The sequence below is a fragment of the Serinus canaria genome, chromosome 12 (genome assembly GCF_022539315.1).
Source record: "Serinus canaria isolate serCan28SL12 chromosome 12, serCan2020, whole genome shotgun sequence".
In the NCBI taxonomy this organism is placed as follows: Eukaryota; Metazoa; Chordata; class Aves; order Passeriformes; family Fringillidae; genus Serinus; species Serinus canaria.
Window position 1 is genome coordinate 18,846,611 of NC_066326.1, and position 17,881 is coordinate 18,864,491.

The 17,881-nt window shown below is 44.7% G+C and overlaps 1 protein-coding gene across 4 annotated transcripts in view; it reads right to left on the bottom strand.

Moving 5' to 3' along the window:
* Positions 1–1,777: 1,777 nt before the first annotated feature.
* The window catches only part of EFCC1 (EF-hand and coiled-coil domain containing 1), a 195,638-nt gene continuing 179,534 nt past the window's right edge, over positions 1,778–17,881 (bottom strand). For 2 of the 4 annotated variants that reach the window (XM_050979524.1, XM_050979523.1), the window contains exons 2-7: positions 9,950–10,161; positions 8,515–8,632; positions 8,093–8,252; positions 5,484–5,642; positions 3,964–4,033; positions 1,778–1,918 (exon numbers count right to left, since the gene is read on the bottom strand). In XM_050979524.1, the coding sequence (XP_050835481.1) occupies positions 1,785–1,918; positions 3,964–4,033; positions 5,484–5,642; positions 8,093–8,252; positions 8,515–8,632; positions 9,950–10,161 (853 nt within the window). In that variant the 3' untranslated portion in view covers positions 1,778–1,784. Of the gene's footprint in view, positions 1,919–3,963; positions 4,034–5,483; positions 5,643–8,085; positions 8,253–8,514; positions 8,633–9,949; positions 10,162–17,881 lie in introns of all 4 variants that reach the window. The other 2 variants (XM_050979525.1, XM_050979526.1) reach the window with 2 other exon arrangements.

Here is a 17,881-nt window from a genome sequence, read left to right on the forward strand (position 1 = left end):
TTTCTGGATATAATCCTAGCATGTCCCTCAGTATATACTCACTAACAGTATATTATGCTCTGGTTTTTGTTAGTAATATATTTAGCATTAAGAGACAGTTTTCTTTCTTGAAGGGTGAATACTGTTCTATGTATAAATATCCTGTCTAATGTATCTTTGAGAAAAATGTACATTACAATGTAGATCTATTCTTACAATCTTCCTCTGCTAAACCACAAAAACACCGCAAAATACAAAAGAAACCAACGAGGTAAAACACCATTGGACAGAGTTTGTTTTATCGTTTGCATAACACCTTTTGTTCTCTCCTTTAAAATGAAATTAAAATAATACAATTTTTTGTTCCCAATGTGGCTCAAAGGTGCCACAATTTTCAGTGGAGGTGTGTGTGAGCCACAGTGTGGAAAGGGATGGAAAGGAATGGAAATTTTATTCCCCATCTTGCACTGTGGACCTTATTCCTGTATGAAGACCTTTTTCCTGGTAAAAATTCATACACATACAGTTGAATGGTCTTACTTCATCACTGCCATTATCTCAGGCAAATAACATTCTTCATAGATCCACAGTGCATCTTTTCAGTAACATAAATTCAGCTGGCTCTTTTAGGAACTCTGCCCCTGTTTGGCAGCTGAATGATGCAACAAAAGCACCTTGGAAGAAACCTAGATTTTTTTTTCACTTTTGCCCCAGGAATTATTTTATTGCTGATTAAAACATTCCATGGCACCACGATTAGACCCAGCTCTTTACATTAATTGGCTTCCATGTGGGGCCTAATTTTGTGTCTCTGCAGCTGCGCTGAGGGAAATTAAAATTTAGAACTTACTTGTGCACTGCACGAGTTGTTTGCTAACACAGAATGACAGCAAAGTGAATTTTTCAGCCCTTCCTTTCCCTGAAAGCCTGGGAACAAGATTGCTTTGGACCTGCTTCAAGCACTTAAATTTAACTTCCTATGTAAAATCTGACTGTTGTCAGGAAAAGCTGCTGCATATTCCTGAGGCATCTCTATAACTGCAAATATAAAATTCAGCAGAGCAATAAAAAATCTAGCTTCAGAGTTAAATAAAGTGAATAATTGAGTGAGAAACACAAAGCCCTTAAAACCTGCACTGCTGGCACACACTCCTGGGTGTGTTTATCATTCAGTTTGTCACCTGTAGGGTAAGGGATTAACAAATCCAGGGAAAACACAGGCTGCCTTGGCTTTGGGGTGGGGCTTCCACAAAGGCTGCAAACTGTGCCTAGCCCCTGCATAGCCAGGGCTGTAAATCAGTGTGGGTCAGGTGAGGGTGGTGGGCACAGTTTGGTTTGGTGCCAGTCCAGCCCCGTTCTGCAGAGCTGTAATCCCTGTGGGTCAGGTGGGTGTGGTGGGCACAGTTTGGTGCCAGTCCAGCCCCAGTTCTGCAGAGCTGTAATCCCTGTGGGTCAGGTGGGTGTGGTGGGCACAGTTTGGTGCCAGCCAGCCCGAGTTCTGCAGAGCTGTAATCCCTGTGGGTCAGGTGGGTGTGGTGGGCACAGTTTGGTGCCAGTCCAGCCCCAGTTCTGCAGAGCTGTAATCCCTGTGGGTCAGGTGGGTGTGGTGGGCACAGTTTGGTGCCAGTCCAGTCCCAGGGGCACCCCAGGGCTGGGCTTTGCAGTCCAGGTAAGGCAGGGCTGTGCCCAGCCCAGGGCTACTGCTCCTCCCTTGGGTCACTCCTTGCTCCTGGCCAGTCCAGGTGTGGCTGAGCTGGACAAATGTCCCTCATTTCTCCTTCCAGCTGTCCTGGGGCTGCCTGGGCTCAGCAGGAGATCACCAGGGGGTTGGACAGGGACCGTGGGCTCTGTGCCTGCTCCAAGGGCTGCTTGTGCAACAGTTCACAGGCTGCCAGCTCCTGCTGAAGGGTGTCCAGCACTTCCAACAGCTGGGCTTTACCTTGGGAAAGCAAATTGCAAACATGAGCATTTGAACAAAGTCAGGAAGTTGCAGTTTCACAATCATAACAGGCTCTTTTCTTCATAGGTGCCCTTTCAAGTGGTTATCATTAAATGTCTAAATTTTGTGACCAAATAATGAATTCCTGTCCAAAAAAAACCGTGAGCAAATCTGGGTTCAACTATCTTCTCTGCTCTCCTCTTGCTTCATCCCCTGCCCACTGAGGTCTCATGTACTTGTGTGAACAAAGACTATTTCATATCACCATTGCCAACCCAACCAACTTTGGCTTGTCAGAGAAAAAGGTTTGATTACAAAGGCTGGGAAAGGAAAATGTTTCATTACAAAGGCTGGGAAATCTGCTGAAGCCTCCCAGGTGCACAGGCAGACAGTGGGAAGCAGAGAAGGTGAGCTGTGTATTGCAGGGGTGATGCAGAATGCACAGAGAACAGCACCTGGAGTTTTGGGGAGCTGAGCTGTGCTGCTGTTACAAAGGGAGGAGCTTTGAGCAGCGTCCATTGGTATAACTGGCACTGCCAGTAATGAAGGGATGGGACTTCTTTCAGGTTAAAAACAATTTATTGCTCAGACAAACATCAGTCTCAGAGGCTGTGAGAGTTTAGAGGAGCAAGCAGTCAGCCATAGCTCAAGAGCAGTCAGAAGTTCTTCCTTACAAGGGTAACAGGGTTTATTTTGCTTTTCCAACCCATCACCTTCACTCACTTCTGCTGCTCTGTGGATACTTTTGTCCAATGGCTTCTGTCTCACTTGCACACAAATGCTTCTGTTATAACTTCTGAACCCTCAGCTCACCCATACAGCCCCACCCTACACTACAAACCCTTCACCATCTCATCAGGACAGCTGCTCACTTACTTAAGGCATATTCTTACAACTATAGAAACATAAGCTTATGGTTTTCCTGCTTAATATCTGTGCAGTGTGTTTTTAAGTCAATCCAAGCTTCTTCCAAGGCTGTAGACCAAACCCTTCAGTGTCTGTGGAAGTTTCTGTTTTTCCAATTCCCACACCTTGGAGTCCCTGTTCCTCTGTAGGACAATTGGCAGCACCTTCTGGACACTGTGCTGTGGATCCAAAAAGTCTCTTCTTCTGTTCTCCCAGGAGAACATCAGACCCATGGCTCAGCTGTGGTTTCTCTCTGTATTGGTGTCCTGGAGCCTACAAAAGTCTGTCTTTGCCCTCTTTTCTCTGCTTCCTCTGCAGCTGAAGAGCACAGCTTGGCTCTGGGCTGCCTGTGCCCTGGATTGCTGGGCACAAGGAAAAACAGCCTTTGAAACTGCAAACCCCAAAGGGTTCCCATGCAGTTCTCCCTAAATCCCTGTAAATAATATTATCTAAAACCCAGCCTCTGGGGCACATCTGGTCTTTTCTAATCTAGTCTTTGACTGCTGCCTGCCTGTTAAAGCCCCTTCAAGCCACGTTCCTGGGACAGGATGTTCATTCCTTGGAGGGAAGTACAAATGCTCTGCTAATCGGAACAAAGTAATCAAAGCAAAGCCCTGGGGCCGTGATCCCTGCACAGCTCCTGCTAAGGCAGCTTCAGACCACTGGCAAGGGATAGGAGCTTGCAAGTTTAATTTTCACACCAGGAGCATGAAATGCTGTTATTAGAGGAGTGCAGGTTTGAGCTGGTTTCTGCACAGAACTGCTCTGGTGGGTAGATCTTGTGCTGCAGCAGAGGAACCCAACACACTGGGCAAGCAAACCTGAGAAACAGCTGCATTACATACTTGGTCATTTCTCCACTTTCTCGTATCAATGAAACCCTAAAAACATTTGTAGGATACTGAATTATCCCCCATAGGCCAATTTTTAATTAAAATTTGACTAAAAAAGCACCCTGGGTGTGGTTTTGATGCATCACAGACTAGAAAGCATCGCTTTCTATAGGTATTCTTCTTGCAAGCTACCTCCTTCTCCCCAGCCTGCACCCCAGGATTTGAAATATCCTTTTCTACCCAGTGTTTGTCCCCAAAGGACACTTTTCATGCTTCCTGGTCTTTAGATGTGATTTCTTTTCTTACCAGGCTGGGGGTCATGGCAGGATTCCAAAGTGCTCAGCAGGATTTTCCCCAGGGCTCGCTTTGATATGTTCTGTAAAAAAAAAAAAATTATGGCACCATTGTGTCCTTCACCAGCTTACAGATAAGCAACAGAACCTGTGTTTATGCTGTGGTGTGCAGGGTATTTGCATACTAAACCAAAATGCCACGGAATCCTGATTAACACAAGACTTGATATTCACTTTATTTTCAAGCATTTGATCTTAGACCCTGCTCAGACAGTTTGTAGGGGGTTGTAATTCCTTAATATGGCTGTGGAAAGAGAAATAACAATTATTCAGCAGGAAATACAGAATTTTCTAGGGCTTGTGTCTAAGAAACTGTAGGTGGCAAGGAGGGTAAGCAGAGTAAAAGCTCTTTGAGTCCTCTGCCAGTTTGGTGGGAAGGTGAACTGGACCTGGTGGTGTCATTTTAGGAAGGGTCTTCTCAGACCCAGCTGAAGGACAGAGCAAATGTCCTGTGGCAGGGCTGGATGTGAGATGTAATAAACATTAGCCAAAGTGAGAGCACTGTAAAAAGTACTCAGGATTTGGATGGTCTCTCTCAGTGGTGGTTTTCCATACGAAATCTGGTGGGACATTACATAATGGGCCTGGGAAAGCCAACTGTCCTCATTTGCTGTCAAGACACTGGTGTGCTTTCTGGGAGATGGTCTTGCAATCAGTTTAATTAGCACTTAGAGAACCCTGAGTATCTGCAGTGACAGGCTGTTCTTGCTAAAACTTTAAGAAGTGGAAGTGGAAGGGAGCAATTCTGTGAGGAAGATGCTGTTAACCTCCAGGCAGAGCTGGCCCTGCTCCCTGCCTGGAGCCTCTCCCATCTGCCTGGCTGCCCCAGTGGGAACTGGGGCAAAGGGGGAAGCAGTGTGAGGATTTCCCATGGCCTCAGCAGCACTGTGTGAGGTTTTATTAGTCCTGACAGGATGTGTGTGTGCCTTTGGACAGTCACTGTTTGGTGGCAGGTTCTGTTGGGAATGAGATATTTCAGACTTGAAGGTGAATGTGCTGGGCAAGTGACACCTAAACCCACAGGTTCTGATGGGTCTCTTTTGTCTTGGTTACATCCCATCAGGGATTATGGGAATTCTTCCTAAACTCCCCTGGCAGTTGTACCTCTTTAATGCTGAGTCAGAGTTACATTAGCAAGCAGTTACACAAAGGTCCTGTTCTAGACGGAAAAATACATGTTCTGGAATCTTCCTGATTGCTCACTACTCTGTTTCCCTCGTTTGCCCCCAATTTTGGTTTAGAGGGTAATGAGCTTGAAGATTCAGCTTCAAGGAGACCTCTAGGCTTTTAGAAAGCCAGGCAAAGGGGTCTGAAAGCTTTCTGCAATCACCAGGCAGCTTCCAGGGCACACACCTGCAAAATCCTGTCCTGCTGTAAAGGATTTTGTACTTCCTAGAAGGGATGAACATATTCTCAGTTTGGAAGGGTCTCCAAAGCCCAGTTTTTAGTCCCAGGACTGCTTTGCCACCATACCAAGTCTCGGAGCTGTTGGAGAAGCTGCAGAACATCCAGGAGCTTCTCTTCCACCAGGGACAGCCGAACCCTCTCTGTCTCCAGCATCTGCAGCTCCATCTTCAGCACTTCTGTCTCCTCCACCTTCTGCTGCAGCTGCCCAAGCCAGGGGCCCTTCATCTACACAAAACACAGCAAACTGAAGGCACTGGAGCTTCTCCTTTCTTGCCAAAAGGAGGATTGCAGAGCTGAGTTTTCCCCTTTGGTGGTAAATGGGGCTCACTCCAGAAGATTCCCTTGAAGGGAAGTCCATTTCTTTAATGTGCTACATAAAGTGAGGTATCAGGGGTTGACAGGAAATCAGAGCTTTGCTCTTGTGCACAATGAGAGCTCATTCATCACTGGGTGCAGGTAGCTCATTCAGAAATTTTAAATATTACATTTATTATGTATTTTATACTTAAATACTAGCACTGCTATGTCAGCCTTCTCCCCTTCTACGTTACTGTTGTCCTCTCTAGAGCAAAACTAATTTGTGTGCCCTCAGCACAATCATCTCTTTGTCTTGCAGCTCCTACCTAGCAATCATCTGTACATCCAGTGAGACAGGATGTCTCACTGTCCCTGGTGCAGTGGGAACCAGGTGAGGAACACCGAGAGCAACAACCTCTCCACTGTTTCTCCTTGCTTTTCTCCAGATGTTGGGATGAACTTCTCCTTTGACCCTGCATGGCAGTTGATAAACTTATTGTCTTTTTAATTAAGCTTGCATGCAAGCCCATATAGAAAACACCTGGCATTTCTTTGTAACACTACGCTTGGCAGCAAACACTTTATTTTTAGACTTCACTCATGTTCTCCCCATCTATCACCCCCAGGTCACCACCCTGTCTTCAGGAGGAGCTATTTATAAGTGTTTGCCTGAAAGTAGAACTTTCTAGACATGACAAATCTCAGAACTCTCTCAAACTGGTTTTACAAGCCTCAGGTGGAGCAATTATTAATCAGTATTTGAGAGTGCTGCCCTTCAGTTGCCTGCTGAGGCTCTTGCTTGTTAGCCTTGTTGTTATTTGTCTGATTTTCCACGCTGAGCAGGTACAAACAGAAGCATATACAGCCATGTGTAAGGCACTTTTATCAGCCTCAGAGAAGGTGTTGGTGGTTTATTTATTAAGCCAATATATTTATTTGCAAGGTGCTTGAGAGAGAGCATTTCTCAGTCCTCCTATGTGCTTTCTGTTGATTACAAGGAGAGTCACCTTTTTGACAGGAATTTTTTATTACTTGTCTGTTTTGTAGCAGCAAATTCCTCTCCTATAACTGCTGGCTAATATAAAAGGGCTTAAGAATAAATTTCCTAACAGGCTCAACATGAATCATCCTACTGCTATTTAATAGATGTCACAGTGAGTTGGCACTGTGTCTTCTTCACCTCCCTGTTTGCCTCTAAATCAAGAGCAACAGATTCCATTTTTCTTCTGGAATTTTGTATTAATCTGTTGATAATTGTGCTTTTCCAGACAAGCTGCACACAACTAATATCCATCAGCAGAGATGAAAAAGAAAGCAGTATGATGCTGCAGAAGAAGATGAGCACCTCAGAATGGAGAAAAAGGAGAAGAAAACTGGCACTACCTGCAGGTATTTTTTTCCTGTGGACTGATGCTAAGCAGTAGAGAAGGAACTTTAGTGTTTCTAAATAAAGAATATTGCAAGGATAAACTGCCATTGAATATTGCAAATTATGTAAGGCAGAAACAGGATTTTATTCTGGTTTTAATTTTTTTTTCCCTAACAAGTAAACTCTTTCATTTAATTTCGTCAAGGGAGAAAATTATATGAAACACTGTTAAAACACAAAGGATGACAACATGTATAGAAGCTGAATACTTTACCCTCACTTTAAATATTTCACTGATTCACATAATCCTTCCAGAACTACTGGAAGCTTTCTGCTTTATTTAAAGATGGGGTATAAAATACTGAACAAGCACAGGAGAAGGCAGACCAGGGCAATGCAGTATTTTTGTTTCACAGAAAGAGTGCTGGCACTTTGTGCCCATCAGGGGCTGAAGTCTGCAGAATTTAAATAGTGAGCTCACACAGGACTGCTGGGACCCAGCACTGGGGCTTTAAATAATGTGCTCAAGGGGAGCTGGACATGCTGCAGAATTAATTTTATTCATTTTTTTATATTAGATTTATATATTATATTTATGACATGTCAGTCTAAACTCAAGAAAAAGAGTTAATGGGATAATTTACTCCAAAACAAGGAGTCTCAGCCAGCCTGAGGCATTTATTGAAAAGTTATCCTGCTCCCAGAGGTGCTGGATGCCTTAGGATATGGGGAGTGCTTCATCCACAGCTGGAGAACCTCAGTAAATCAAGGACAGTATTTTAAGGGGCTGGGGTACCTCTCATCCTCCAAAGGCAGTTTTGGGTAGGACCCAGAGTAGAAATGCAGCTGGTGGAGGAAAGCAGGAGATGTCTGAGCTGACAAACTACAGCACAACGAGAAACATCAGCAACAGGGAGCAAAATGGCCAGAATAAAATACTAACACACATAGATACAGCTCCCCAAAGATGCATAAACAGCTCTTTCACACTCTGCTTGGCACCTGTTACCTCTTCCATGCTTGTTTCCAGTTTTTTCTCTTGGTGGCCCTTGAGTTCTGGCTGCTCTGCGAGGGGGCAGATTGTCCCTGAGAGCTCCACAGGGTCCTTCCCCTCACTGCTGGTGGTCTCCAGGTAGGACAGCAGCTTTCTCCATGTCTTTTCATCACATCTACACACATCATTAAGAGAAAAGAGTTAGTGAGACCTCACAATAGAGGTCTGTGTTTGTTAAAACCAGTTTTCCTGTGGCATTCTTGGCAGCACGGGTCACAAAGGAGTGTCTGACACTAATTAGGGCTTGGGGAGAATCTCCAGCAGGCTGTTCCCCGTGGGCCACACAGGATGGGTAAAAGGCTCCTGATTGCAGCCACAGGTTGTGAAATGATTTTTGCAAAGGGCTCAAATGGCAATAATTACCAAATTAAACTTACCCACTGCCACAGCAAGGCGGCTTGGCCAGGATCCTCTTCCCGTGGCCCCCTGGCCACTGCTCCTCCTCCTCGTCTGAGGCAGCCTGGCCCTCCACGGAGCGGAAGAGCTGCTCCTCTGCTGGGAGACAGGCAGCCCTCAGCAGCACCCCAACAAGCCCAGCTACGCCCCCAGTCTGAGCCAGAATGAAGTGAGAGCCCAAACCCCCAGAGAAACCCCGGGCAGGTCCCCTGCAGCCCTGGGAAGGGGCTGAGGCAATGGGCTTTGCATGGGAGGCGTTTACAGAAGGGATACAAAACCACCACAGGCAGCTGCAGCCACGATCCTTACTTTAAGAGTCTTGAACACTTCAGTGCTCTCTTGTGGGTAACTTGGGGCTGTTTACCTCAACTCTCTTCTTTCCTTGAGTTAAGGTAAGGATAAGTGTGAAGGATCAGTTGTTGTGGGGGGCAATTACTGTTCAAGGACACAGATTTTTAACCTGTTCATCTCTCTAAGTTAGTTTTTCTGCCTAACTAATTCTATTTTACTTGATAGAACATTTCCCCCTGCTTTAGAATCTATGACCCCATGATTTATTTGTATGAAAAAATTTTGCTAAAAACCTGTTTGTTCTTGAAATACAGGTAGAGTAATTTTATGTGGCCACTCTGAGCTGGCAAAGTGTGTGATTTGATAAAAACATCTTTAAAAGCAGGTTTGCTTTCTAAGTCTAGCCAGGTGAAGAACATGCTACAATGTTAATTGTATTTACTTATCACTATTTTTAACATTCCCAAGCAGCTGCTTGCCAGCTCCACTCAACACACACCTAAAATCCAATTTTTTGCCACAACAAACAGCTCTCCAGCCTGCAGTAAAGGTACCTTGTAACTCAGAATTATTGTCACATAAGTGCTTTTGTGGTCTTTGAACTGGATGTGCCCAAAAAAACCAAATCACTGCAGGGAAGCCAAAGCATGCAGTGTTATGGCAGCTGTTGGTGCTGCATGTGCTAAACAATTTGGGCTTGTCCAGAGTCACTGGAGCAGCCAGGATGTTTCCAGGGAGCGTGGCTGTACAGAATATTAACTGCAAATTGTTTCCTTGGAAATTATTTTTGCTGAGGTTCTCCGTTTTTATTTACAAAGAAATGAAATCTTTATACTTTTTAAGCCAGGAAAAAAAGTTTTGGTGGGATGACTCATGTGGAAAAAATCAGTTTTAAATCACAGCTCTAAGTGATAAGTTCAGTCTTTCATTAAACACAGAATTATGTGGGGACTGAGGAGTGGAAATCTGGCCTATAAGGTTTTGCACAGGTCTGGGATTTCAAGACTCTCTAGAACTGGTTTGTGCTGTGGTGCTTTGACCTCTCTGGTGGTTTTGCTGCTGCTGGCACCAGAGATGAGAGAGGCCAGGCAGTGTTTGGGGCTGGCTTTGAGCTGGGGTCGGTACCGTGGTTGGCGGTGCCTGGCGGTGCCACGGACGCTCCACAGGTGCCCCCGGGCACAGCTGCTCCCTCCTGCTGCTCCTGCTGCTGCTCAGAGCTGCTCTGCTGCTGCTGCTGCTCGGGGCTACTCTGCTGCTGTTGCTGCTTCTGCTGCTGCTGCTGCTGCTGCTGCTCGGGGCTGCTCTGCTGGGCCATCTGGCATCGCTCCAGTTCCGACCTGCAAAGAGGCCAGAGTGTCGTAGCTGAGACAGAGACAATACAAAGGAACACACTCCATTTCCAGAAGGCTTCAAACCCTGTTTTTATTCTGGCATGCCTGCTTTTTCTACATTCTTACAAAGCTCATAAGTTTACACTTCGCTCATTGGTCACGAGAGACAAGCCAAGTGCTTCTGGGAATAGGCAGTTACACGTTTCTCTTATTTATCCTTCTTTTTTTCTTGGTTTCTATGTCAATGACCTTGGTAGATAATTCTTTCAGGGGTAAACATGGATCCTCTTATCAAACTTCTCAATGGCTCACAGAAGCTGCTGTAAAACCTCTTCCACACCAGAGTGAGGTTGGCGTGCAGGAAATTTGGAAAACCAAGACATGCCTAGCATGGCTTTAGTTCAATGCAGCTGCTGGGACTGGCTGAAAAATGGGGCCATCAATCCCAAGGGCTGCCTGAGGTGACTTCCCTGATGACCAAAGGAAGGTGGATTTCAGCTGTCCTGTGGTAAGAAGAGCTGAACAGTGCCTGTACCCTTTAGGTCAGGTCAAAGACCTCTAGGAAACATCTGTGGAGTAGTCACTGTGGCCACAGGTGCCTGCACCCAGTCCCATGGGCTCAGACATGTCAGGGAGTTGGATCCATGTCTGGTGAGCGCTGGGATAAAGCAGAGTCAGAGCCTGAGCAGTGAAAAAGAATGATCCAGGAATGGTTGGCACACCTGGAAACCAGGGACTTGCAGGTGAGGAGTGACTCAGAACAGGTGTCAGCATTGCTGATAGCCTCCTTTGGGATTGTCTTTGAGGCCAATGACAGGACATCACACTAATGTGTTTTAAAGGAATGGCTTTCAAGGGATAGGACACAGATCAAATAATGTCACTGAGGAATAGGAGTCCTTACAGGTGCCAAATTCCCTCCAAATTCTTCCACAGGTTAGTTTTGGTCTGGCGAATGTTGAGTATTTCCTTTATTTAACAGATGAAATAGCAAAAATGAGAGCTAAACCACTTGGCAGGTGGGTCCTGCTGACACAAGTTGTATAATGTAAGCTTTCTGTACAAATTTTGTGGTTCCTGCCAGGTGATCCAGCTGCAGCTGAGAGGGGACTTTGGCTGCAGGGACAGAGCAGCTGAGGCCACGCTGGCCACCAGAATTGCAGAGCTTTTGTTTAACTCAGCTGCTCCTGAGGAGCCACACCAATGATAGCTCCCTTATTGCCTGTGAAACTGTAAGGAGTAAACAAGATCATGAATTTAACGACAGAAGTCACTACTTGAAAACATCTGTAGGGGAGAAGCTGAGCTCAGCCTTGCTGAGAAGCCAGCACTTGCTTTACCCCGTTGAGTAGGGCTGACTGCATTAAAAACTAATGACTTCCTTCATTTGCAATTTATGGCATTATTCAGCTCAGCAACAACTGGATTTCCTGTAAAGCCAAGGGAAACAGCAATCCCCAGAAAGAAGCCTGGACAATCATCACTTCTGGAATAAATAATTCTGGAGTAGTGCACAAATAAAATGCACTGTAAAGCCTGGACATTCAGAGTGGGGGCTCTGAGAAGCATCACAGAGCTTCAGAGTTCTGGAGAGCAGCTGGGGAATCTTCCCTTCACAGGGACACTGCATATTACTTTCCTGCAACGTCCTGACTTTCTGGTACTCTACAGGAATCCTTTACAATTTCTTGAGCACCATAGTTGGTGTCTGAACAGATTGTTCTCAGTTTTGAGCTGCAGTGTAATTCAGATTGGGTTTCAGATTCTAGAGTTAGTTCACATAACACAGATGCTGATATTTCAGTGGATATTTATTGCAGTGGGTTTTTTGTAATGTATAAAACATGGAGAATTTTCAAGTATCATGGAAATCTTTTCCAGCAGGTGTGGGTGAAAGGGACTCGAGGAGGAGCTGGAAGCAGAAATCCTCACTGCTTCTCAAACACAGGTTTAATTCTTTCCTCATTGCTATTCATACAGCATCAAATGGGTCTCCATAAATGAGGAGCAGAGTGAATAAACAGCACATTTGTTTGGGGCAAAGATCAGAGGGGGAAGGTTTGTGTGGGGTGAGCGTGGCAAGGCTTCCATGGAGACAGGGAAACAGCCCCCATTCATGCCAGAGCCTTTGTCCCCAGCACAATGGGCAGCAGCAAAGCAGAGGGGAGAGTTTGCAAAGCACTGGACCTCAAAGTAATGTCCATGACTAATTGCCTTTTAATTGGCTCTGCTGTATTGTTATGGAAACATGGAGCTGCAGGAAAACCCACCTGCTTCTGGTGCTGAGCAAATCTTGGGCTTGAATAATTCCTGACTGATCAGAAAATAACTCTGAGGAATTATTAACTTGTCATTCACAGACCTTTAACTGGTCTCTTTTAGAGACTTCCTTGGAGCAGATCAAACAGCTCTGTGTGTACATTGCCCTGAGTGTAGTTATACCCAGAGCTACACTTTATTTTCAAAGTGTAGGACTTGTGGTTTTTAACCAAAATGAAGTGTGATTTTTATTTTTGTACTATTTTACCTAAGGTGCCAGAGTTCAGGGAACTCAGAATGGTTTCAGATTTGGCTTACTCCCTGTGGGAATTAGATACTTCAGGTGTGCACGTTTTGGAATTATTTATGACTTTTCATTTACAGCTGAGATTTTGTTTTCATGCTGGAGCTGAGAGTCTCTGTGGGTTTTCTGAATTCATCTGTCTCTGGTTGGTGCTGTGAGCTCCTCCCCAACAGAAATCCTATGAATGAACTTTCTGTGATCAATCCAGATCCTTCATCTCAGCTTTTAAACAGCTTGATCTGTCAGGCATTAAAGATAAATGTTTAAAAGCATTAATTTTTAGTGGCTATAATAAAGATCACTAAATATCCTGGCTTTATATGGGCAGTTCTAAAGCATAGTTATAACTTCAACTATAATGGTTACAGCTCTGGGAGGTTTCCAGTTCTTGGCTGATGATTTTCATTTTCTTGCCAAAATCACCAGCCTCTAGAAAAAAAAATCACTGAAGTGATGGCCATGTGTTTTCTTGCAAACCTGTCCATCTCCCTGCATGTTGGATATGAGCAGGCAAATCCTGGGATGGTGCTGTCACACATAGCAGGACTGTGCCTTGCTGTCCTTCCTGGGGTGGCTTTGAGCACTTTGGAGGCAGCACCAACCTTTGTGCACACATGATGGAATGGCATTGTTTGAGGTCTGCTTTTAGACCAGCCCACAAGGAACAGCAACAGAGGCATGTGGGAGCAAACACAGCCTCACCCCCGCATGCCAGAATTGCCTGGATACATTCTGTTCTTCCTGCTTTTCAAACTCACATTTTGAGAATTCTGTCTCTCCTGGTATCCTGACTTGGATTTTAAAGAAAGAGGCTTGAGAGCCTACAATGAAAAAATGAATAACTAAAATCCTGTGGTGTTCTGAGCACTGACAACTCTAACCAAGGCACCTGACATAAATCACTGAGGCTAGGGAAAGCAGAGCTGTGCTCTTGTGATCATTTCCTTGTGTAACAGCCCTCACCTCGTGTGTTCTTTCACGTAGACCTGTGCTCTTTAATCCCCAGGAATCCTTCCCTTATCTCCTGGGTCCTGCGGTGTGTGGCAGTAAAAATTAAATGTCCAGGGAGCCTTTTAGTGTCTTCAGAAGTGTTCTTCCTAACAGACTATTTAACAGCTGGGTGCAGATCCTGCAGAATTCTACTCTGAAAGCTTAAAAATGTGCCAGAGCTCTTTCTGTAGCTGCCTGTAAAATTGCAGCTATCCCTGAGTGTGGCACAGACTGAGAGCTCCTACTTAGTGGCACATAAATTCCTTCAGGAGTTCTTTCAGCACCTCCCAGATTTAGAGTCTCGTGGATCTGGATGCCAGGAGAGAAGATGGCCCATTTAACAGCAAACATTGTGCCTTCAGCTGGCTGTGAGTTATTTCTGACAGAGTCTTCCTGAGTTTGGGAAAATCCGACAGGAATGTGTGAGGGAGGGGTTCTGAGCAGTTCTGCATCTAAGCTGGGTATTTCTTAGGAGCTGTGCAAAGGGGTTTTGGTGCCTGCAGGTTCCCCAGGAGAGCAGAGCTGAGGTGTCAGAGCCAGCAGCTTCCACTCCTCAGATCCTGCATCAGGAAGCAACAACAATTACCTCACCCTGTTTGCTGCTTTGCAAAAACATCCTCAGAGCTTCAGAGTGCTGCTCTCCACCAGAGACTCTGGAATTCTGCATGATCCTTCAATCCAAGCTCTGTGCCTGCTAGCTTGATGCCTTTAGAAAGTTTTGAGTTTCCCAAGAGCAGCCTGTACTTTGCCTTCTTGAAGTATTGTTCTGGTAGGTGACTGAAAAGTAACTCCTGAATTGATTCACAGAACTCAGAATGTTCTGAGTTGAAAGGAACTCCCAAGGCTCAATGTTAAGTGAATGGCCCATGGTTGGATCAAATCTCGGCATTATTAACACCATGCCCTGACCAGCTGAGCCAATCTCAGGGTCAATTATGTTCCTTTGCAAATATTTATAAGTTATTTGCCAGTTCCTAAAGACCAGAAAATGCTGCCTAGTGATTCTGCATTTATTAGGATTCTGCATTTATTAGGAGCCTGTCCTTTGGCAGCAGTTATAGCAGCTTCTATTTTGTCTTTTGTTGCTGATATGGTTGAATAAGAAACATTACTTGGAGGTCCAAAAGCCACTGACAGGAGTGTAATGTGACCATTTCAGCTGCTCCCTGGGTGTAAGAAGTGATTTCTGCCAGTGTTCAGCACTGGCTCATTTCCCTTCTCCCTGCTGGACCTCTGCCTGTCTCAGCAGCACATCCATTTCTTTGCTGAGCCTCAGTCCAAGCACATTTGCATTGCATTCATCACCAAATTCACTTAAATTTAGATCTAAGTTTAAATTTACATATACTCCTTCCTAGCATAACACTTGAGCAAGTGCATCTTTTTAGCCAATTATGACATCGCATTGACATAAACCCAGTTTAACTTGAGTTTAGCTCTAATTATGTGGCCATCACAGGCTGCAGGAAGGGCAGAGCTACTGAATGAGGTGACGGAGAGAGATGGTCAGAGGTACAGGAAAATTCCTCCTGGGGAAATTGGGTAAACAGGATTCCTGTTTTCAAAATCAATAATATTTTAACACAACTCTTTGTTTCTTTGCTTCTCCCTCTTAAAAAAAAAAAAATTAAGCCAATACTTAATTGTAGTTTTCCCCTCATTATTGGAGCCTCTCCATGGGGGATCCCAGCTCTGAGTGAGGGGTTGGAGTTTTTTTTTGGGGGGGACACATCATGCTCCCCATCACGAGCAGCCCCTGCCCTCCCCAGGAGCCCACAGGGGGCAAAGACCCTTCCTCTAGACACTCTCACAGGTATTTAGAAACAGATACTTCCTCTTGTTTTCAGAGAGCTTCCTCAATAGATTTCCACAGGAAGAGAGGGAAATCTGTATGAAAAACAGGAAGCAGTCCTCAGAAGCTTTCTGTGATCAGCACTAGGAGGAAGACTTAAAATAAATGTGGTTGTTTGAAGCAGCAGATGATACCAGTGGTGTTATCTTATGTAAAAACAATGATTAATAACATCACAGGGCTGCAGCAGGATTAAAAACCTCAAGTGTTCATATATTTAGCTTTTCATTGTAGTTGACAATAGGTGACCAGCACTGAAACTTCTGTAACCTGGTTTTTACACCATATTTTCTATTTTCACTTTACTGCCCTGGACAACCCTTTTGGAAAACTTCCCATCTCTCTTGATCTTGGATGGCATCCCAAACTTTCTCATGCTGATTCTCTTCCTTTTGCCTCCAATATAAGACTTTATCTTTTCCCTTGGCTTTTTGACCTTCTATAATTCAGTCTCAAATCCTGAGATTTAGGCATTAGAAGGGAAGACAGGTCAGGATAACATTTCACAAAATCTGACATGCAGAAATGTTTGTTAGTTAAAACCTTCTAGAGGTTTTGCAATGATCTTTTTTGATCCATCTTCAAACTCCCACAAAGTTCTAGATGTTATGGAGTTTTTATATACTTTACTGTGGGCACTGAAAAGGGAGGGGATTTGTAACTCTCTACCTTAAAAGCAACTATAGTCACACAAGGAAAATGTTCCAGTTTTCTCTCAGATTTGCCCCAAACCATAACATGGCTGCACTGGGAATCTTGGGCTGTGGAGTGTAAGGTAGGTGACACAGGCCCATCAGAAATGGGGATATAGCATGTGGAATGACAATTCTGAGGGGAGAAACTCTTATATTTGTAAATCCTTCAAAGGAAATTTGACTTACTTTTACTGCACTTTCTTCATTTCATAAAGCCAAACATCAGAAAGGAGAAGATGGGTTTGGCCTTCACAGTATGTTGTTTGCATTTGAGAACTTAGGGATAATACATTCTGTGCTCATTTCTGATACAGAAAATGGCAAAAAAATGAAAGCAGAGGATGTTTCTGAGTTCCACAGCTAGGCTTTAGTAATTAGACACATTGTATTTCAGGAACTATATGAAATAAAAGCTCAAAATCCTCACAATGCAAAAGCATCTGAAACAAAATCTGTTAAATCCACTCCACTCAGCTGGCAAATGCTGCTGGTTGGATTTTTAAAGGCAACACCCCAGAATGGAGAAACATTTCATATTGTACTTTTGTGCTTTTTGAAGTTTCCATCAGAGCAAGCACAGAAGGCTTTGGAGATGTGAGAGGGTCCCTTTGAGGCCAGAGCACAACCAGCAGGGATGTGCTGCACAGTTCTGAGCTCCTTTCAGCTCAGTGCCACAAGAAAGCCTGCTGGCTTTGGTTTGCTGCTCCAGCTAGAACTGCTGGAAGCACTGGTGTTTGTCAAGAAACTGTTTCATCTGAGAGAGACTTAAAAAAACAGCAGCAGGGCTTTGGAGTGAGTGTAGATATTTTTTGGTTTCTGGTTTCTGTAAATACCTTAAACAGCTAAATGGGGAAAAAAATCAATACGGTCCGTGCAAAGTGCAATATTGTTGCCATGTTTAGCCTGAGATTTATCAGCAGAGTGCCCTTCTCCCTCCAAACCATCATTGATGGTTCTTCAAAGTGCTCCTGATTGCTGTGAGTGCACTCAGTGCAGTCTTTCACTGGGGAATGGCTGCTCCCTGTGATGTGCCATGGGGTTCAGGAACTGAGAGGCCCTGGGAGAGCATTTTCACAGCTGCAGTGACTAGCCTGGCAAGAACAGCTAAAGGTGGCATTGACCATGCCCTGCCTGCCTTTTGGGCTGCAAATTCCTCCAGCAGAGCAGAGTACACGAACCATGGTATTTCTGGAGGGTTGTTAAAGGAAGCTGCTGGCAGCAGAGAGAGCCAGCTGCAGGTTTGTGTCCTCCAAGGATTAATGACAGCATCCCTCGAGCATGCACGAGTCTGCTTTGCATTAGCAAAGGCTCACTGAACTGCACTGATCCTGCCCAGAGCTGGGGGAGTCAGGATAAATACTGCTTGTTTTCAGGGCTCTCATCCCTCTAGGAGCAGAAAGAATCTTCCTTTAGATGTGAGGGCTACTATTAATGTTGGTTTGAAAAGTAACAGGCTCCAGATCTGATGAAGGGCCAAAGCCAGGGAAAAAACCCAAGCGGTGCATAGATTTGATTTTCTAGCAGAAAAATTTGTTTAAAATGCCAGATCATTCCCAGATCTCCGGTTAAAACCCAAGCACATCATTAGGAATAGAAATCAAGGATATTCCACATGCAATCTGTTTG